Genomic DNA, 22,570 nt, shown 5'->3' with positions numbered 1-22,570 from the left:
ACCAACTAACGTTTTGAAAAATACGAAAACTTTCATGAATCCGATAATTTACGTCAGAACGGCTTTACGAACGATTTACACCAAACTCTGTTCTGCTCGTGTTTCATGAATGAAGCCCATTGATATTACTGGTAATGATATCACGAGACAGAATGCAAATAAGATTCTCAAAAGTGAAAGAGTTTTCTGTAGCAGGAACTCTATGTTGGGTGGGAGGGTTTGGATGCTTTAAATTGTCTGCTAGATCACCTAGATAATCCTTTTGTTAGAGGAGCTAGAGGTTAGAGGTTGAAGCAGCAAACGTTGTAAGTAGTTACAACTTTTATACGAGACTTTCAACTTAAAAATCTATCTGAAAACATGTATTTTTATGTTATTTTAAAAAGAAAAGATATGCATTGTAGATTATGAGGAAAATGGCTGTTGATGTTGCTTCTCTTTTATGCTAAGTACTTCTGATGAAGCCTGGTGATAAAATAGATTCTTAAAAATTATTATTATAATTTTAATAATAATAATAATAATAATAAAATCAGCTTCACATTGAGAGTAACAGATCAAAAACATGTTGAAATTTACTGGTTAGAATAATTTTCCAGGTTCAATACAGGTTAAGCTCAAGGGTCAGGACTTGTGGCATAATGTTGATTACCACAGAAAAAATATTTTTGAGTCCTTCCTTGTTTATTAAAAAAAAAAAAGCAAGAAGCAAGAATCGTAGTTACGGTGAGGAGCTTACAATGGAAGTGAATGGGGCCAATCCGTAAACATTAAAATACTCACTGTTTCAAATGTATTGCCACAAGACATAAACAATATGCGTTTTAACATGATTTTAGTGTATTAAAATTACTTACTAACCTTTTCTGTGTAAAGGTTTAGCCAGTTTTACTACTTCGTTGTCATGACAATGTAATGCCATAAACCCTGTAAAAACTATTATTTAAACAACTTCACAGCTCAAAAAATACACAAGTATTAACAGAAGAATTATTTTAATTACTTTTATAAAATTATAAGCTGCACGTACAGTATACACCGACATACAGTATACACCGATCAGCCACAACATTATAACCATCTGCCTAATATTGTGTGGGTCCCCCTCGTGCCACCAAAACGGCGCCAACCTACATCTCAGAATAGCATTCTGAGATGCTATTCTTCTCACCACAATTGTACAGAGCAGTTATCTGAGTTACCGTAGACTTTGTGAGTTCGAACCAGTCTGGCCATTCTCTGCTGACCTCTCTCATCAACAAGGCATTTCCATCCACAGAACAGCCACTCACTGGATGTTTTTTGTTTTTGGCACCATTTGGAGTAAATTCTAGAAACTGTTGTGCATGAAAAGCCCAGGAGATCAGCAGTTACATAAATGCTCAAACCAGCCCATCTGGCACCAGTGATACCAGTGTTGTCATATTTTACTGCTGATTTGAAATATGTCATTTAAACGTAAGCTTTTTCGTGCTCCCCCATTCAAGTAGAAAGGAGCTGCACTGTCATGACTGGAAATAGCCTCCCGGGAGCATTCCAAAGATAGCCGACAGTGGACTGACTTGCTAGAATATCTTTGCTTGTACTGAACCCGGAATATCCCTTTACACAGAGATTGTGTGTAGTTGAATTATTATTATTATTATTTAATTGCTTGATAACATAAATTGCAAACAAAGCCAAGCTGAGATATTTAAACCAAGCAGAATACGAGAACAACTCATTTTCTGTAAAAATATCAAATTAGCAGCAAAAACAGCAAATTGTTTCTGTCTGACTTAGAGCATAAACTTCATAGAACACAGAAAAAACACAGAAAATAAAAGTCTTAATATCTTCAGTTTTGCTTCTCGGGTAAAAGTATCTTGTAATGTTTGGATATTTCTACCGGAAAACAAGACATACAAACAACTAAGAAATTAACTTTTGCAGTGGATCAGTGAAATTGATCTGTTTTACTTTGCATGCTTGATCTTTAACAATATTTTCATATTTATTCTTCCTTTCTTTCTGCAAGAAAAAACATGTCGAACCACATCTACTACGGTAATGGCTCGAGTGACAACTGCACCAACGTAGATAGTCTCATGAAGCGCTACTACCTGCCTGTCACATATAGCACCATCTTTATCATTGGCGTAGTCGGTAATGTGACTGCTCTGTTGGTCTATGTGCTCAAAGTGCGTCCCTGGAAAAGCAGTACTATCATCATGGTGAACCTGGTCATCACTGACCTACTCTTCATGATCAGCATGCCCTTCCTGGCTTACTACTACTCCCTTGACGACTCGTGGATGCTTGGCATCCTCATGTGTCGCTTTACTCGATTTATATTCCATTTCAACCTCTACGGCAGCATCCTGTTCCTCACTTGCCTGGCCATCTTCCGGTACGTGGCCATCGTGCATCCAGTGCATCGGCACAACATGAAGAAAAAGTGTTGGGGCGTGCTGGCCTGTGTGTTGGTGTGGGCCATGGCGTTGGCCGAGATAAGTCCGATTTTTAACTTATTTGACATGGTGACACAAAACAATAAGACCTACTGCCTGGATCTCGCAAGCAACAGGATAGAAGTGGTCTGGTGGTATAGTTGGATGTTGACTGTCCTAGGGTATCTGCTTCCCCTAGTCGTGGTCTGCTTGTGTTACTGGCGCATCATGAAAGAGTTAACCAAGGGTCCTCACACAGGAAGTAGGACACGGGTACGAGCGAGAAGACTCATTGTGTTGATACTGACGTGCTTCACAGTGTGCTTCTTACCCTTTCATGTGCTACGAGCATGGAGAATTTACACAAGAACCACTCCGGAAGTCGACTGTATGTTAGACCACTGGGTGCATGCTGCATACGTGATATCAAGACCCATCGCCGTTCTTAACATCATTTTAAATCTGCCGCTTTACACTTTGTCAGGGGATGGCTTTAAGCAGGCCTTCGTGGATCTCTTCAGAATTAAACAACTCATGGCAAGGACTAAAGAGGTCATGAATGTGGCTGTAATCAGCAAGCCAACATCCAAAACATAAATTACAATGGGAGCAACTGAGACTTAAATCAGAGTTTAGATCAGAATTTATCAAACCAATTGTTCTGACTCTATATTCTGATTGGATGAACCACGTTTGTGTGAGATAGCTGATAAACGCACAACTGCGACCACACATTCTATATTAATGTGCCAAGGTGTTGCGCTGCTTGGCAACATATGAACTACTGTATATTACATGGCAGAGGAAGTATTTATTTAGATTGTTATCATTAATTAAAGTAAACTTCTTACAGGAATAGTTCACCTAAAAATGAAAATTCTCTCATCATTTACTCACCATCATGCCATGTGTGACATTCTTTCTTCTGCAGAACACAATCGAAGATTTTTAGAAAATATCTCATCTCTGTAGGTCCATACAATACAAAGGAATGGTGGCTAGAACTTTGAAGTTCAAAAAGCACATAAAGGCAGCATAAAAGTAATCCTTAAGATTCCAGTGGTTAAATGCATGTGTTCAGAAGTGATATGATGATATGAGGTGTGGGTGAGAAACAGATAAATATTTAAGTCTTTATTGCTATAAATCTCCACTTTTACTTTCACATTCTTTTGCTTTTGTTTTTTTGGTAGTTCTCATTCTTTTTTTTTTCTTTTTTTTTTTTTTTTTGCAACGGTTCAGCAACTTTATTTTGGTCTATCTGAACATCGTCAACATTGGTATGTAACATGGCAACAGTTGCAGAGCAATGAGGTAGAGACTTAAATTCTAAAAAGCAGCTGCAAAAAAAAAAAAAAAAAAAAGCTCTTTGGGACAACTTTACCAAGACACTAGAGCTACATTTGCTTGACGGATTTACTGAACTAAGATTAAGAGATTTTAGTTCTACATTAACAGAAAATACAGGAAAAAATCCCCACTAATGTCAAACCACTTGAACCAATGCTACTTTTAAAAATGAGCAAAATTTTAATTAAAACTGTACATCAATGGGTATCTGATCTGATGGTTGATTGATGGTGGGTGGTTGCTTAGCAACAGCCTCATCCAGCTGAGAAACATTTCACAAGCCAAGATGCTCATCAACCATTTAATCCAGTGTTAAACAAATAAGCAAAACTTAAAATCAGGTGGCAACTTCTCTCTTGACCACCTTAAAAGGATAGTTAACTAAAAAATTCTAATTCTGTCATCATTTACTCACACCCATGTGGTTTGGAACAACATTAGGGTGAGTAAATGTTGACAGAATTTTGCTTTTTGTTGAACTTTCCCTTTAACTGTGCAATGGGGTCACCATCAGTTAACGCTTTGGTGCGCATAGGGTTTTAATGAACAAGAACAAGACAATCATTTCCCCTAAGTAATACTTCCCTTTCCAGGCTCAGGACTAATTACTTCCCCAAAAAAGTGAGTTCAGTTCGGTTTCTATAGCACCAGGCTGCTCCTCAGAAAAGCAGCGCTCCATGGGTTGGCCTCTGTTGATTTATTTAGAATTCCAGTCCTCCTGGTTCCGCATTAGAGGTGGATGACTGCTCAACACATCCCCAGTGTGATGAGGCAGGTGAGGAATGAGGATCTGAAGGCAGATAGGCTCTGTCCACTTTCTCAGATGACCAATGCCACCCACAGGTGGGGTGCTTATTTGTACAAGAATGCAGATGATGGCCAATGTTTTCAAATGCAGACACCTCAACCTCAGAGGGCTGCTCCTGGCTGTCCTGGTCATTGTCGATGTTTACAGCATTCTTGTTATGAGCCCTGGCCTGAGCCCATTGGTTCATGGTATTGTCCTGAGTTGGTTGCTGCATGCTTGCACGTTGAAGGGGAGGATTCGGCAATTCACATTCTTTATGCATATCACCACCTGCTGATCGGGGCTGGTCAAAGATGGAGATTTATAGTAAGCTTGATCTGTTTCTCATCCACGCTTATCATATCGCTTCTGAAGACATGGATTTAGTGTCTTTTGCCACATTGCTGTTGCTGCCATTTGATAAAGGCAATAAGTTTATATTAAGATGATAAAACATTTTGTCATATCTAAGAGAACACACTTAACCTTGAAAAAATCATTATAATGCACAGCCTCTTGTTACTTATTGGTTATATTTTGATGAATGTAGAAATAAAATGTTCATGCTTAAAGGGGTCATGAACTGAGAAATCAAAATTCCCTTGATCTTTTGACATATAAGAGGTCATTGTACTGTAAAAACATCCTGTAAGTTTCAGAACTCAAAACTTTCTCGTTAGTCTAAAAACAGCTTATATTGAAGCCAATCTGCCAAAACGACAGGATGTGGAATGTGCCACTTTATTACGTAATAGTGTAGCTAAACACCGCCTCCGCAGAAGAAGGTCAATGCCTACTTCTACATCACTGCCTGTTTAGCCCCGCCCACAGATTCACGCATGTAGTAGGTAAATAACGAGAGAGGCAAACGCAGGTCTACGCAGAAACCAAACGATAAAGATGGCTCCGAAGACAACAAGACGCTGTGCATTGCCAAGTTGTGGAAAAACAGTCTTTGCATTGCCTTCCTTCTAATCCCAACATTAGGAAAGAGTGGATGAACTTTCTTTTTAATGAAGTTCTTGACCACGTTAGTAAGAACTTGGTCCTTTGTTCACTTCATTTTACTGTGGATTCGTTTACAAACAAGGCACAATTCGACGCAGGATTTTCAGAAAGATTGAAACTAAAAGACGATGCTGTGTGACTATATTGGATCCGACAGTAATGTCGCACCACACAAGTGTGAGTAACTGTTTTTATTATGTGGTCACTATTGCTTTGTATGTTATTACAGTACTTTGTTATATGTACTGAGTATTTATGCGTTTTTAACCTAAATCACAGCAGCGTCCATCTATGAAGGATGTAGGATTTTTAGATATGCAAAACTGTTAGCCAATCATACCAGTGGGCGTTTACTTCGAGTCTACAATCCGCCACGCCTATTCAAACGGTGTGTTACGATGAGGGGGGTCAAAACAGGACAGAAAATAGCCTATTACTTCTAAATGATGATGTTTTTTGATGTAAAAATCTTGATAAAATTATAAGTGGACCTCAGAGAACAGTACAAAAGAAAAAAAGCAGTTCATGACCCCTTTAATGTAAAAAACAAACAAACAAAAAAACAGAAATGCAAAGACAGGTGAAGACAATATTTAATAGATATCGCATGCATTATTCCTGTACATTGATGCCGGTCTCTACTGTATGTAGTATATCTTGACTTGATGTTATGCAATTCTTTTGACATACAGCTAACAGATTTACTTAAAGTTAACTTAAAGTTGTTGAACATTTTACATGCATTATTTACTTTTGGTGTGTGCATTCAAAATGTTAGGATTTTGTCAGCTGATGAAACATTAACTATTTAGCAATTTTAATAAAATTTGCATTGCATAGTGGACCGTGTGAGAGACAATAATATAAAGGGACAATAACAAAATTTTGTTGCTATTTTAGTTGCAATAACATTTCTACATTCAAAAGATGGAATTTCTGGGCTTTAGTAATGGGGCACAGGCCCCCCCATCTGGTCAAATATTTGGAAATGTTATGCAAAAACAACACTAAAGCATTCAGTTCTAAGTCCAGTGACTGCTATGGTAGATTCGGTATCTGATGGTAATACCATGGTACTTTTATACAGTACATACATGATATAGGCCTATATTTCCCCCAAAACATGGTAATGCCTTGGAACTGTTTGGCAGGCTACTTTAATTGCTTTTGTTTGGTGGTTTGATACTCTTTTGTTTGGAAACTGTCTTTACCTGCAGTAACACCTTTACCACAGTTGTTGACAAGTTGCACACGCTGGTGTTGAACTTAATGAAGGCCTTCTTCATCACTGCCAAATGGATTGAAGGTGAATCCACTTCATCCAGCGATGTTTGCTCCAAAACTAACCAATCCGTGAGATAGCTGTCCGAATAATTCAGACTAAATTGTGAACCGTTTGTCCAACTCATTAAAAAAGAATTGACTCAAGAGTCATTTACAAATCGGGCATCAATAGTTCTGATCAAAACAGCCAACAGAAATACAGGACAACATAACTGCTGAAATATTGTAATTGAAAAAAAATTCATTTTGGTACACAACAGTTTCCCTCGTCAGACAAGTATTTTTTACAATAAATGTACAGAGGCAGAGCAGAATTTGACCACTGTTCACGCCCTTGCCTAAAATTTAATCAGTCAAGTCTTAGTCTGTCTTACATAACCTGACTCAACTGGCTTATTGTTCTTGCAGCTGCCTGAATGGAATCAAACTTGTTAGTCAAATTCATCAGAAAAAAACAAACACCTGTTGAATAGCAGCATTCTGGAACACCAACTTCCTTTTAATCATAATATTTATATGCATGGTTGTATTGTGAAGTTTAACAGTACATGAAGAGGAAATGAGAACAATGTTCCATGTGAAGCCTTTTGAGTGACACACTTCACACCTTTTGACTGCCGGTTTATCTCATATGCATGTCAAATGTGTAGTACAAGTTATAGTAATGTGTGTTTACAAACTATATAAGTTTGAAATTTACCGCAACTTATCAGTCAAAAGTTTGGACACACTTTATTATCATTTCCCACATTTTAGAATAATGGTAGCCATCAAAACTATGAAATTAAACAACACAAATGTAGGTTATGGAATTATAAAACTTAAATTTTATCTTTATTCATTAAAGATGATTTAAAGATCAGACTTTTTCCTTTTTTTCCTTCACTATCCGGTTAAATTCATCCACATTTTTTAATTTTTTTTATTCATATTTAGGCACATTCCATATTTTAATACAAACCAAATTACAAGCATTTAAGCCTTTTTTTAAAAAAGTATTGAAGATAATAAGAAACATAAATTCAATCAAGTGTGACCGAACCTTTGACTGGTAGTGTACTGTATGTACAGTAACCAGTTTGTTGGAAGCAGTGTAATACTGTATGTAAAAATGAAGTTCCTCAACAACGTCACCTTTTATTAAATATCTCAGGTGGTGCAGCTCAGATTTCTTCCATTGTTCCAACATGAGCAAGCACCCTGTACTAACCAGTGAATATATATGAGAAGAAAGAAAAGGCTTCTACACATTATAGAAACTAAATGTCAAATTACCAGTGTTGTGTTCCTGATGATTAAGCCAAAAAAATAGATAGTCAAGTCATTTTTATTTGTATAGCTCTTTTCACAACACACATCGTTTCAAAGCAGCTTTACAGAAAATCATGCATTAACAGAAAAAGAAACTGTTATATTTATAAAGTCTTAAGAGTCATCATTTTGTAGTTTGATTAAATCTGATTGTAAATTGTGTAGAAAAATAAATAATTAAATAATAATTGTATTCAGAACCCCAGTGAGCAAGCCGAAGGCGACTGTGGCAAGGAACACAAAACTCCTTAAGATGTTTTAAGAAAAATCACCTCGGGAGAAACCAGGCCCACTGTGGTGGCCAGTTTCCCTTCCGGCTAAACAGCATGATTATAATGCCATTATTAGTTATTTATGTGCAGTACAAGTCATGGTTTAAAATTAGTAAACTAAGTAAGTGTTAAGGGTCATTGTTTAAACAAAGAGTTTGTATGAACTATAAGATTAATGACTAAAGTCTTCCTGGATTAACTGCAGAAGTTCACATAGATGTATTGTCCTTTGTTAGTTGGCTGATGAGGCATTTAATTGATAGTCTATGTATTCCATTTTAAGAGTGCAGTCCATCATTAGACCAAGGTGATGCAGGCAGAGATCAGTGAGGTGAATCGCAGTTCAACCGGCAGGTCATTTCGGTGAGTTCTTTCCTAAGTCCAAGGTTCAGCCAGAGTCATATTAAAGTATACCATGTCTTATGGTTGGAGTTGGCGTCAGTTTATCCTTTGAAGTCCATCGTAATAGACTGAAGTGATGTCTGGCTGGCATCGGCTGCATTTAGTCGTCATCATTCAGAGACACGCAGCAGTGGAGTCCGACACTAAGCAGGAATGGAGTTGGATCTGGCTGGTTCTGGTAACCTCGGGATATGAATCTTAAGGTTGAGACAGGGAAACAAATAGAAAGATATTAGCATAGATGCCATTAAATTTTTTGCAGAGTTATAGATCATAATAAATATTTCTGGTTCCGGCAGACCAAACTAAAGCAGCCTAATTGTGAGTTGATGGATAAATTAGGTGTATGCCTGGCTAAATAGATGAGTCTTTAGACTTAAACTGAGTGAGTGTGTCTGCATCCCGAACAGTGTTAGGGAGACTATTCCATAGTTTAGGAGCCAAATAGGAAAAGGATCTACCTCCTTTTGTAGATTTTGATATTCTAGGAACTATTAACATGCCAGAATTTTGCGATCATCATGAACGTGATGGAATATAGCATGGTAGAAGGTTGCTTAAATACTGCGGAGCTAGACCATTCAAAGCTTTGTACGTAGTTAACAAAATGTTAAAATTAATAAGAAATTTAACAGGTAGCCAATGTAATGATGATAAAATGGGGCTAATATGATCATATTTCTTGGTTTTAGTCAGCACTCTGGCTGCTGCAATTTGAACCAGTTGAAGTTTATTTATTGAACTTGCAGGAGATCCTCCCAGTTATGCATTTCAATAATCTAGTCTTAAGGTCATGAACGCATGAATTTGTTTCTCGGCATCAGCAACAGAGAGCATGTGTTATAATTTAGCAATATTTCTGAGGTGGAAGAATGCTGTTCTACAAACACTGTAAATTTGATTTTCAAAGGACAGATTGGTATCAAATAAAACACCTAAATTTTTCACTGTAGAAGATGATGTAACAGTACATCAATCAAGAGTCAAATGATATTTTAACGACTTATTTTTAGAGGTTTTTGGTCCAATAATTAGTATGTCTGATTTTCAGAATTGAGTAGAAGGAAATTTCTGGCCATCCAATCTTTGATTTCATTAATACACTAATTTGGAGAATTGTGACATATCGTCGGGTTTCGAAGAAATATAAAGTTGGGTATCCTCAGCATAACAGTGGAAACTTATTCAATGATTCCTGATAATATTTCCCAGGGGAAGCATATATATGGATAAAAGCAGAGGACCTAAAACTGATCCCTGTGGCACTCTATACTTAACTTTTGTTTGATTTGACAATTCCTTGTTTACACAGACAAAGTGGTAGCGGTCAGCTAAATTCTAAACCATGCTAATGCAAGTCCACAAATGCCAACATAGTAATTCTCAAGCCTATTTAAGAGAATGTCATGATCTATGGCATTGAAGGCAGCACTAAGATCTAAAAGCACTAGAAGAGAAATGCAGCTGTGATCAGATGATAAGAGCGAGTCATTTGTAACTCTGATAAGTGCAGTCTCTGTACTGTGATGGGAATTGTTGAAATTGTTCACATATACTATTTCTCTGTAGAAATTAACATAGTTGGGAGGTCACTACCTTTTCTTGTATTTGTTACATAAATGGGAGATTTGAAATTGGTCTATAATTAGCCAATTCCCCAGGATCAAGCTGTGGCTTCTTAATAAGCAGTTTGATAACTGCCATTTTAATGTTTCTTGGGACTTGTCCAAAGGATAGTGAGGAGTTAATAATATTAAGAAGAGGTTCTGAGATTACAGGGAATACCTCTTTTATGAGCTTAGTTGGTATTGGATCTAACATACATCTTGTGGCTTTTGATGTTTTGATAAGTTTTGTTAGCTCTTCATGACCTATGACAGCGAAGGATTGAAGTTGCCCATGAGGAACATTATGAGACACTGTTTTCTTAAAATATGCTGACATGGCAGCTTTTAGTGCTTGTCTGTAGCTACAGACACTATCCTTCCATGCACTGCGAAGAACCTCTAATTTTTTATTCTTCCACTTACGCTCCATTTTCCAAGCTGCTCTTTTGGGAGCATGAGTGTGATCATTGTACCTTTGTGCGGTGCTTTTTTCTTTAATTTTCTTTAATTGAAGGGGGGCGACACTATCAAGAGTGCTAGAGAAGGCAGTATTTATTCTGTTATTACATCAAGTTCTTCTAGACTTTTTGGCTTACTGAGTATACAAAGGTGTGTAATTCACCTGCCTGCAGGCATGCGGTTTCCCAAATTGTTTTGCTTCCAGGGAACTGTATGAGAATTTTATTTCAAATAAAGTTTATTGTCATTCCAGGCATACACATAGCATATGCATGAGATGTTGTTTTTCCTGGTCTGTGGTGCAAATTACAAACAAAAACTTTTTAACATTTTCATTGCTGTTTCGGTGCTGTTCAGGATGGGTGTTTTTCATAGATAATGCTGCAGATTTCCATCCACATGTACGAATACTTCCAACTATAAGTTTTATTTAAAAATTACTCTCCAGAGTAAAAATGTTTCCAATGATGTATAATACGTTCTGAGATTTGAATGCGGATCAATGGAGGATTCGTTTTTTTGAGCCGTCAAGTGCCCCCTTGTGGAAGGAAAGCTTTGTGCCTCACAGGAAACAGGTAATGGCTGACAGCATTTTCAATTTCAGTTAGTTCTGTCAAGTAGAGGTCAGATCCATGTTTTATCCAGGTCAGGTCCCATTCTATTGCTGTGGGTCCCGGGTCCGTTTGACATTATTTGTAATACCTGAGTCGATCCTTGTATACCTGACTGTGATCAGACAGCGCTGATGATGATGGTGCTGTGTGTGTTGTAACTTTCAACATTGTAAAATTAGGTTGAGAATATGCGGGACGAGAAATATGGTGAAAAACTGAACGGAGCCACAACGAGCTGAGTGACTCAGAGGCAGAGAGAAGTTAAGGCACACGATAGCAAATTAGCAATGCTAACGTTAGCAGCCATGGCAATGAATGAGCAATTGTTATTATAGTTCAAAAGGGCAAACAATCAAAGTTATCTTATGCGAGATACAAAAAAACTGCAAAGCTGATTCTAAACAAGTCACATTTGTCATCCGTCACCGTGACGGCAAGTGGACTTTTGAAGCTGAAATAATGAGAGGATTATCTATGCCATTTCAATCAGCAAGAGAGGACTCACAGAAAACCTGGATGTATTTTACCAACTTTCTTGGCAAGGAGGATGGATTATATGCGTCATGGCCAGGAACAGGAGAGAAGGCTACTAATGTTACATTAGGTAAGACACAAAGTTTTGTTTTCACAACTTGTTAATTAACTTGTTAATAGCAATCAGCTGTGAAATCTGTGTCGATAGGGTCTGTGTCTCCCGGGCTGGTCCGGGTCCCAGCTTTCAAATAATAGACGGGTCCGGTTCAGGTCCGGATCTGGTATTTCTCGGTTCTGCATGGGTACGGGTCTAAGCTTTCAAATAATACACGGGTCCGTTTCAAGTTCGAGTAGAACATTTCCGGGTTTCTTTGGGTTCAGACATGAATTTATGGGCCCGTGAAGATCTCTGTCAAGGGTTGAAGCAGAGAGTCAGAGGCAAGCCCCAAATGCAGAGTAAAAACAAAAAGGATTTATTGATACAAAAATAAACAAAGGCAAAACAAAAACTACCCCGAAGGGGAAAAACCAGGCTCTGGGCAAAAAATAACAAAAACGGGCTGGACTGGAAAACGGGGCAAAACACAGGACCGACAGAAGTTGGAAAGAACACTCCGACATGGACATGGAACAAGCACAAGACGAACTGGCACTGAACAGCACAAAAGAGGAGACTAAAATAGGGAGAGAAATCAAACAGGTTAAGAAGGGGACAGATGAAGCAAATTAACTAATATTAGGCAAACAAGGAGGCGGGGTATGATGCAAGACTATACAGAAACAAAACAAAGCTACGTGCTCTCACAAGACACAAACATCCGAATGGCATGAGCGCACATCGCCAATATAATAAGGCAATATATGCTCATGTCAACCAACAGACAAGATTAGAGAATGCGTAGCATCGCCAAACAAAGCAATGCCACACATTCCCACACTAGACAGAGCCTGAGCGTACATCACGAGGCAAATGCCACATGATGCACGCAACAGGCGACAAATGAGACGACACCTGTGCGAGAGTTCGGATACACACAAACCCGACACCTCAGACCAAAGTGACCGAACCTCAGCACAACGTGAAGACAGCTCGCGACCCAGGCACGCAGCACAATGCGAAGCACGTCCATGGTCGCGAGAGACAGACATAAACGATTGATGTGAGTGTATGCTGACAAGATGACATAAGCTCAATGCACTCACGCCAATAACAGACGGAACATGGAGCGTGAGTGTCCGGATCCCAAAACCGAACCAGATAGGAAAGTCAAGATCAAGACACCATGCTCCGGACATGAAACAAGACCAACCGAAGAGGGCACGGCAGGGAAACCACAACCGAAGACAAAGACAGAAACAAGACAGACATAGATCAAAGATGTCATGATCCTGTCACACAAAAACTCAGACTGACAGAGTGACAGGATCGTGACAAGTTCCATACATAAAACACTTGTATGACTTTAGACAACTTGGAACATAGCAAATAGCACTTGATAGACCTTATTAACACAGCGCTATGTGTAATTTTTGATGGAAATGACAATGAGGCTGTGTGGGATGGCAGTCACTTCAGTGGGTTATGCTGTTGTTTAAAGTGTTTTGGATCATTTCGCTGACAAAACATTGAAAAAAAAACCATCTTTCCAAAAGAATTTAAAAATTTTCAGAAAACACAAACTGTGGAAATTGAGATTCTTGCAGCTACAGTGCCCTCACAACTGCATTTTCATACACGTCAAAAATGGCATTACTATGAGCCTTAATCCATCCGTGGTATGAAGGACAAAACCAGTGGAGCATTTCATTGCTCGGAATCGCATTACCATGGTGTCATCCAAAAAAGCATTCCTTCACTTTATCTTTCTCTCTGTAAGAATGTCCAGGATCCAGTTACAGAGGGAAGTGTTGAGAATCCGCAAGCTTCTTGGAAATTACTGAATGAATGCGGAATAAATGATTTCGCTGAGCTTTCAGGGTTGTTTATTGGTTTTAAGCAAAAATTAAACAATAACAAGGCATATAAACATAGTTATTATGCTTACATCCACAAAAAAAAAACAACATCAAAAAAACACAACAAACAAACAACAGCAGTCAAAAAAATATGACAACAATAGTTTGAGCTGTCCATCATAACCCTCATGCCACATTCAACACATAATCATTACCTCCCCAACCCATCTTGGAAATCAGGAATGAGTGAAAAATGAATCTCTGAAAATATACTGGAAGAATGGAAGCCATAGTTTTCGGGATAGAAAGGAAGGGTACAGAGGGATAGATTCCAAACAATGCAGGGAGAGCATTTGGTTTAATTCTCTCCCCAGTAATGCCTGACATGGTTTTAAAAATATTAGTCCAATAGTCACATAAAGAAGAGCAAAGCATGTGGAACAGGTTTGCAGGGGATTGGTGACATCCATCACATGCCGCAGAAACACCCCCAAACATCTTTGCCAATCTAGCCTTAGTATAATAAGTGCGGTGCACAATTTTACACTGGATAAGGGTATGTCTGGCATAAATGAGGATTTATTCCCAAAGCTCATTTGATAACATCTCCACCAAATATTCCTGCCAGAGGGCCCTAATAGAATCTAATGACTCTGAATGAAGAAGATAAATTTGGTTATAAATATATGAAATTAAGCCCTTCGGTGTGTGCACTGGTGTCAAAAAATCTATTAAGACTGAAGCTATGTATGAACAAAACTGCAAACTTGTAAATATCTGAAAATAATTTGTTTGGGAATAGAAAAAGTATCAGTAAGCTGTTGAAAAGATGCAAAAGTATCCTCAATATATGAGTCTTAAAATGATTTAATGCCCAGATTAGACCAAGTAAGAAAAGGACTATATGAAAGGGAGGGAAGATGCATAACAGCTTTTGGGGGTGTGAATAGAGTATGATTGTAGCCCAAAGGAACACTTAAATTGAGCTCAAATCTTCAGAGAGGTTTTAACAATCACATTCTTAGAATAATGGGGAAGTCGAGGACAAATAGAAGAGTGTATTAAGGCATTCAAAGAGACAGGTTTAGTGGAATGTGCTTCCATGGCAAGCCATGTGGCAGGGGGATCGAAAGTTTTATACTGGAGCCAAAATTTTAAAACTCTTATATTGGCAGCCCAATAATAGAACCTCAGATTACACCCAACGACTTGGGTCTCTTTAGACATGATTTACGAAACTTGAGGACCATATTATTCCAGATAAGCTCCAATATCATAAAGTCTAACATACAAGTATTTTCTGGGTAAGAAAAATTAGAATGCATTGAAATAAATAAAAACGTGGGACAGTAGTCATCTTCATGGCATTGATTCGAGCAGTGAGAGAGAGATTAAGAAGAGACCAACGTTCAAAATCCTCCTTAGTTTGGGACAGCAAAGGGGCCAGATTTGCCTTGTACAGATCTTGAACTTTATGTGCGACTTTGATTCCAGGATGAGGCAAACTATAAGAGGCCATTTTATAGGGTAGGCTATGCAATGGAATTTCTTTGCAGCTGCATTAACTGGGAATACTTCACTTTTATTTAAATTGAACTTATAACCAGAAATTTGACCAAATGATTGAAGAGTGGCCAGGGCAGCAGGGACAGAAACAGATAGATTAGAAATGTATAGAAGTAAATTGTCTGTATACAGAGAGATCCTTAATTCAATGTTGTTTCTGAATATACCTTTGATATGAGGATTACAACGAAGGGCAATGGAAAGGGGTTCAATGGGTATTGCAAATAAAAGAGGACTTAAGGGACACCCCTGTCTTCTAGAACTATATAAACGAAAATACTCAGATTTAATATTGTTTGTTTTGACTGAAGCTTATGGGGAAGAATAAAGCAACTTAATCCAGGAGATGAATTTTCCCCCAAATCCAAACTTTTCCAGAGTGTGGAACAAATAGCTCCACTCCACTCTGTCAAAAGCTTTCTCAGCATCCATCATAATCAAGGCCTCCTCTGTGTCAGTGAGAGAAGCATTGTAAATTGTATTAAAAAGCTGCTTAAGGTTGTAAAACGAATAACGATTTTGAATAAACCCTGTTTGATCCAGTGATATGATATTTGAGAGAATGTGTTCAAGTCATAAAGCCGTTAGATGAACAGCATTCTTACGGGTGTCTTACTAATGTACACCAGTAAAAAGTTTGGACATACTTGACTGAAATACTTCTTATGATCTTATAAACAGTAAGCTTAGATCTCTTTAGAAAATAAAAATGTTTATTATTTTGTATTAAATAATATTATATTTTGTTATTAGTGCAAAGCAAATCAGAATTTAAATGATAATTAAAAATCAGTAATGCATGTCAGTTTTGGAAATATACAAATAATTGTTATCCATCATAAAAACAGGATCATCGATCGATCTTTAGTGACCATTGAGTTGGGATGCATTTGACTTCTTCGGCATTACTTTAATAGGCCTAGTGGATGATTTCAAGCATGCAAAGGTAATTGTCTGACCATTGGGCACTGTACTGTACACTGCACACTGTAAATTACAAGATTTACTACGAAATACATTTTGAGGGCATCTATATTTATATGCTCCAATTGGCTGCACTTAGTTACAGTTGATATATGTTAGCTTCAAGGATTTTTGATTATTGTTTTATTTACTGTTATCACATTTGAATGTTATATCACTGCTGTGGGCTGCAGAAGGAAGTGACTGGCATGCTCAACTGGTACGCAATAGACTGAAACCATTGTATTCACCTATTGAAAGGTTGTTCCTGAAGCAGTGGAACAAATTAAAACAATTGCTATTCTAAAAATATACTAAATGTATCTACCTATTCATGAGTTAGGAATGAAGCTAAGCCTTCTGTATGTTGTATATATGAAGAGGTTTAGTTCATTTAGAGCCTAATGAATATAGTAGGCATTGGATCAACATTAACATTGAGTAACATTAAATTGCATTGCTTTAGCTAGTTACTGTAGAGAAGGCTTCATGGCAGACTAAACCAGACTTCGGCTGCATCCTAAACAGGGCTGGTACTAGGCTGCAATCTTTTGTGGAGACCTTGTATGCTGGGTGGGGGGTCAATGTTGATGGTTTCACCTTCAGTCCGGGGGGTGGCGTGCCCCTTGATCATTTTGCTGTCAGTCAGGGCGGGGGCATCAGAAGATTCTTGGGGAGCTCAAGGCAAATCTAGGGAGCAATGCCCCCTCTAGCCCCCCCCCTTAGACCTGACCATCTGAAAGCTGAAGAATACTGCCTTCGGAAGATGTGTACAGAGCTAGGAATCATCAAGGCATGTCCGAATTCAATATTTGCATCACATCTTGTCTTCTGAGATGCCTTCATCTGGCCAATTTTTGAAGGCGGCATTGATCCAGCCTTCGCTGATTTAGATATACCAAAATCCAGCACATACAGTTCACTGGTTGGTCGAATTGCATCTGAAGGAGTGGATGAGAGCAGTAATTGGTGTATAAATGTCTATATATGTCTATAAATCATATGTAATATATGTAAATAAAGCATTGTAGTTAGTACATATGTGCTTGGTTATGTCTAAAGCTCACTTTAATATATTTTAGATCATAAGATCCAAATAGGCAAAAAATACAAAAAAAGGCCCACACACTATAATAATGAAACAAAACAAGAACACTCAATGCGAGATAAAACCACAGCTTTACTGGAAAACAGCAAACGTTTCGGTCACGAGTGACCTTCCTCAGTGCCTAATAACAATGCATCTTTGAACAAGAGGTCACATGATTGCATAGATCACATGATAACCAAAATCACATGATCACAAGACACTCCAAAATACAAAGTGAATAATGAAGTAACAATAAAGCATTACATAAACAAATCAAATCAAATCACTTTATTGTCACACTGCCATATACACAAGTGCAATGGTGTGTGAAATTCTTGGGTGCAGTTCCGATCAACATAGCAGTCATGACAGTGATGAGACAGAGCCAATTTACAATAACATCAAATTAACACAGCACAATTTAAACATCTGATATACACATATTTACACTCAACAATATACAAATAATAACATACACTGTACAGTATACAATATGCACTATATAGATACACATTATTCAATAAAAATAAAAAATAAAAATATATAAAAAAGTATATATAGTATATATAGAATGTACAGTATTGTACTGTATTGACATTCAGGCTGTCGGTTGATAGTCAGTGGTTAAGAGAGAATATAATATAATAATAATAATATAATTTATGACAGTCCGGTGTAAGATATAAGAGTAAGGGTAATAAAGTGCAGTGCTGATGTATTTGATCATGGAAGATCAAGAGTTCAGAAGTCTGATTGCTTGGGGGAAGAAGCTATCATGGAGTCGGCTGGTGCGGGTCCTGATGCTGCGAAACATCAGTATATAAATATTTGAATAAACCAAATACCATCTATCTAAACCAAATACCCCATAAAAAAGCTAAAATTCTGAATATCAAATACAAAACCATATAAATAAAGAATTAAATCAAAGTAGTGTCCCATGGTCGTATGCAGCATTTGGAAAATACTAAATAACAAAGTTACAACTTACCATATAATTATACACAAGAGTCACACCATGCTTTGTGAACAAAATCAATACAACATCTGAAAAAATCCAAATACACAATACAAAAAGTCTGTCAACAGAACCTCAGATGAGAATCTACATAGATGAATATAAAACATTATATATTATAAAAAATGTCTACCCTGATACAGAAACAGATCTAATTACATGTATTGCTCTGACCAATATAGTAAAGTAACATATTCAGAGGAAGCATGATAATTTAAGTTCTTCATTTAATCCTTTAGGATGTACACAATCCATATAGTGGATCCACTTTGCTTCGCATTGTAAGAGTCTTTTATGCATGTGACACAGGTTTTAAGGGCATTTTCACATGCAGAATAAGCCCATAGAACGATCCAATGTGACATGTTTTCTTTCATTGATGAAAGTATCAGAACTGACCAGATAGTCTCTAGAATTACGTCCCCTATAGTATGAAAATAAGGGAGGCTCATTGAAGATGTCATTTCCAGTGTCATCAGCTCTGAGAACATGCCAGTGTTTGTTAATAATAGACTTGATTGCCTGACTATCAACAGTGTAAGTGGTACGACACACACAAGTAGACTTATTAGATGTTTTAAGGTGTGATCCCCCTGGTATCGACCTTAATTTTCCAAGGGCTCTCTTCAGCCACTGTTCAGGATATCATCTATAACAGAACTGGATGTACATCTTACCAGCTTCCTCCTCAAAATCATCATTGTTCGTACATATTTTTTTTATCCTGAGAAACTGACTGTAGGGGAGACCTTTCTTAAGGGGAATATGATGAAAACTCTTGGCATGAAGGATGCTGTTCTGATCTGTCGATTATCTGTAGAGGGTTGGATATAAATTACTTCCATTAACACAAACATATGTGTCCAAAAAGTTGATTTTGTTGAAGCTTGCTTTCATGTTGAACTTTATAGTCGGAACAAGACCATTCAAATAGTTGATGAAATTCTCAAGGTCACTGTCCTCTCCTACCCAAATCAAAAAGATGTCATCTATGTATTGTTTATAGAAAATAAGGTAAGATAAAAAAGGACTGTTATTGAAAACATATTCTTTTTCCAAAAAAGACAGGAAGAAGCATGCATAATCGAGGGCAAAGCCACTCTCATTGCTGTACCCTCTTTCTGTAAGTAAAAATCCTTAGTGTAAATAAAGTAGTTCTTGGTCAGTACAAGTTCTGCCATATCAACAAGAAATTGTGTAGGAAGTGTGGGATCACATCTTAGATTCAAGAAATATCTCATTGCTGCGAGGCCACGTGAATGTGGGATGTTGGTATATAAACTGACCACATCCAAGGTCACTAATTTGATTTTACAATCCACCTTCACTGATTTTAGTTGGCCAGTGAAATCACTTGTGTCTCTCAAATACGATGGCTGTTCTGTAACAATAGATCTGAGATGATGGTCAATGAAGATTGATAGGGGTTCTGTAAGTGATCCAATGCAACTGACAATTGGACGTCCTGGAGGATTTTTCTATATCTTATGAACTTTTGGTAACAAATACAAAACTGGCCTAAATGGATGTTTACATGTTAGAAACTGTAATTCCTTTTCCGAAATAATCTGGTTGTCAAGGGCTGGCTTGAGAAACATATCAATATCCCTTTTGAAGGATTGAGTAGGTTCCCCTTTCAATATCAGATAAAAATCATTATTGTTGAGCTGTCGTTGTACTTCCTGGTCATAGGCCTCCCTGGGTAATAAAACAATTCCACTACCTTTTATCTGCAGGTTTAACAATAACGTTGTTTTTCTGCAAGGAGTTAAGGGCTCTTAATTCATCTTGAGTACAATAGGGTATATGTCAAACATCACATGACCAAACCGGAAAACTGGTCTCACCACATCCGCTTGCCGGAAAAGTAACAATAATCTGCTAACCTAGCTAGTTCGTACTATTGTAATTATTATTCGGATTGTTGTTTGCGTTTTGTTTTATTTTAAATATCTGAATGTTAGTAAGAAGAAAATGTCTTTGTCAAAACCGATAAAGTACCAGAAGCGGGAAAATCCTAACAGTGTGTACCTCAGTGTGTACCTGCTGTGTATCTCAATGCGCGATGTCAGGGAAGTTCAATTCCACCGTAAGTTTCCACCACTTCCCAAAGGATGAAACGTTAAGAAAAATATGAATACGTTATGTGAGATGTGAGAATTTGGTAATTAAGAGGACCAGGACAGTCTGTAGTAGACATTTCGTCTCCACGGATGTCATTCATGGTGGGCAACGATGCTTAAAAGAGGGAGCTGTGCCTGTGTTGTTTGCCCAGAATAACTTCTCTCTACCGGCAGCCAGACCAAGCATCTGGGAGAGAACACAATGGCCAGAGGATGAAGTAACTGAAGAGGAAAACATGTATGTTGAAGTGTTGCTTCAGTGCCACGATTACGAAGACGAACCAGATCCATCAGCTTTAGATATAGCATGTGAGAAAATAGAAGCGCAACAGCAGGTGATAGAAAAACTGCGAAAGAGGCTGGAAGAGGTTACACTGAAGCAATCATTTGGCTTAGAGAGGTTTTCAGCATCTGACGATGACATCAGATTCTATAACAGGTACGTATTGTGTCATATGATGTTCATCTTGCATACCCCTGTGGTAATGACTTTGTTGCAGACCTAGATTGTGTTCACATTCATTCATTCAATAACATTTATTTATACTGGGTGACCAATGAGATCAACTCTTTTATAAGGGGAACCCCATGAACACAGGACCATATTAAAGTAAATGAATAAAAGCAAGATAAGATTTACATGAACACATAGAACTACAAATATAATATAACAATGCAGCCTTAAAAAAATTCAGATCATGCTGCAATTCATTCTAACAGGCCAGTGTACTGCCACAGCCATTTGGCAAGATCTGCCAGGGCTAACATCAACAATGGGGTATGCTTTGAAGATAATAAATAATTTTCTTTCACTCTTTTAGATTTGCCAGCTACCGTCATCTACATGCATTTTGGAGACAGATTGAACCTGCTACTAGGAGAATTGTGCGTGTTGGTACACGGACATCCACTTCCAGCACAACAGCAGCTCCCGACAAGGCAGTTGATCCACCTCGCAGACCGGTAGGCATAGCTCATACTACATAATTTGATTACACTTTATTTTAAGGTGTCCTTGTTACAGTGTAATTATACAATTAAGTACTGAGTAATATTAATAACAACATGTACTTACTATAGGGTTAGGATTAGAATTAGGGTTTGGTTTAGGGTTAGTTGCATGTAATTATGCGTAATTTACTGTAAGTACATGTAACATGTGTAACAAGGACACTGTAAAATAAAGTGTTACCCATCATTTTGTTTTTAAAAGCAGCTTGATGATTAATCGACACCCAAGACAACACTAATATTTCAATCTAATTAAAAACACATACATACATTTATTATGACCAGGCAATGATTATCATTATTACCACTAAGGCTTGTCCCCCCTGCCTCCCTACCAGAGCCGATGCCTTCCACTGATTGATGAACTGTTCCTGTTCTTGGTGTACCTGTCGCTGGGTCTGAAGGAGAAAGATCTGGGTGATCGCTTCAACATTCATCAGTCCACTGTCAGCAGGATTATCAAAACTTGGGTCCATTTTTTTGTATACCTACATAGATATGGCTTTAATGGTGGACAAGGGATTCAGAATCGATGACCTAGTGCCCTGCAAAGTTTACAGACCACCATTTCTAACTAAAAAGTCACAGCTGTCTCATGATGAAGTGCTGGTTACTCAGGGCATTGCACAGTTAAGGATATATGTAGAGAGAACAATTAGGCGCATCAAAGAGAACAAACTGTTTGACACTGTTATCCCTCTGACCATTGCTGGCAGTATCAACCAGCTTTTTGTGGTAGCCTGCCTTCTAACTAACTATCAAAACAAGCCACTGGTCAAGGCATGGGCCAAAGAACCTGTTAACCTGTGTTAACCTCACTGAGCCAGAGATTTGATACATATTTAT

The 22,570-nt window shown here is 37.8% G+C and overlaps 1 protein-coding gene across 3 annotated transcripts; it reads left to right on the top strand.

Annotated features, from left to right (window-relative positions):
* Window positions 1-270: 270 nt before the first annotated feature.
* Window positions 271-22,543, top strand: LOC127444951 (2-oxoglutarate receptor 1-like). 3 transcript variants are annotated; one of them, XM_051704634.1, is made up of 4 exons: window positions 271-305; window positions 20,866-21,152; window positions 21,535-21,676; window positions 22,063-22,543. In XM_051704634.1, exons 2-4 carry the CDS (start codon window positions 20,950-20,952, stop codon window positions 22,258-22,260), a joined length of 543 nt encoding a protein of 180 aa, XP_051560594.1. In that variant the 5' UTR covers window positions 271-305; window positions 20,866-20,949; the 3' UTR covers window positions 22,261-22,543. The 3 variants fall into 3 exon arrangements, with proteins under 3 accessions (XP_051560594.1, XP_051560592.1, XP_051560593.1); XM_051704633.1 differs by having other exon boundaries at window positions 274-305; window positions 20,888-21,152; XM_051704632.1 differs by lacking the exons at window positions 20,866-21,152; window positions 21,535-21,676; window positions 22,063-22,543 and adding an exon at window positions 2,018-3,709 and having other exon boundaries at window positions 273-305.
* Window positions 22,544-22,570: the final 27 nt, after the last annotated feature.

The sequence above is a fragment of the Myxocyprinus asiaticus genome, chromosome 8 (genome assembly GCF_019703515.2).
Source record: "Myxocyprinus asiaticus isolate MX2 ecotype Aquarium Trade chromosome 8, UBuf_Myxa_2, whole genome shotgun sequence".
NCBI classification, from domain to species: Eukaryota; Metazoa; Chordata; class Actinopteri; order Cypriniformes; family Catostomidae; genus Myxocyprinus; species Myxocyprinus asiaticus.
Note: the sequence above shows the minus strand (reverse complement) of the source record. Positions and strands in the feature narration are given on the sequence as shown.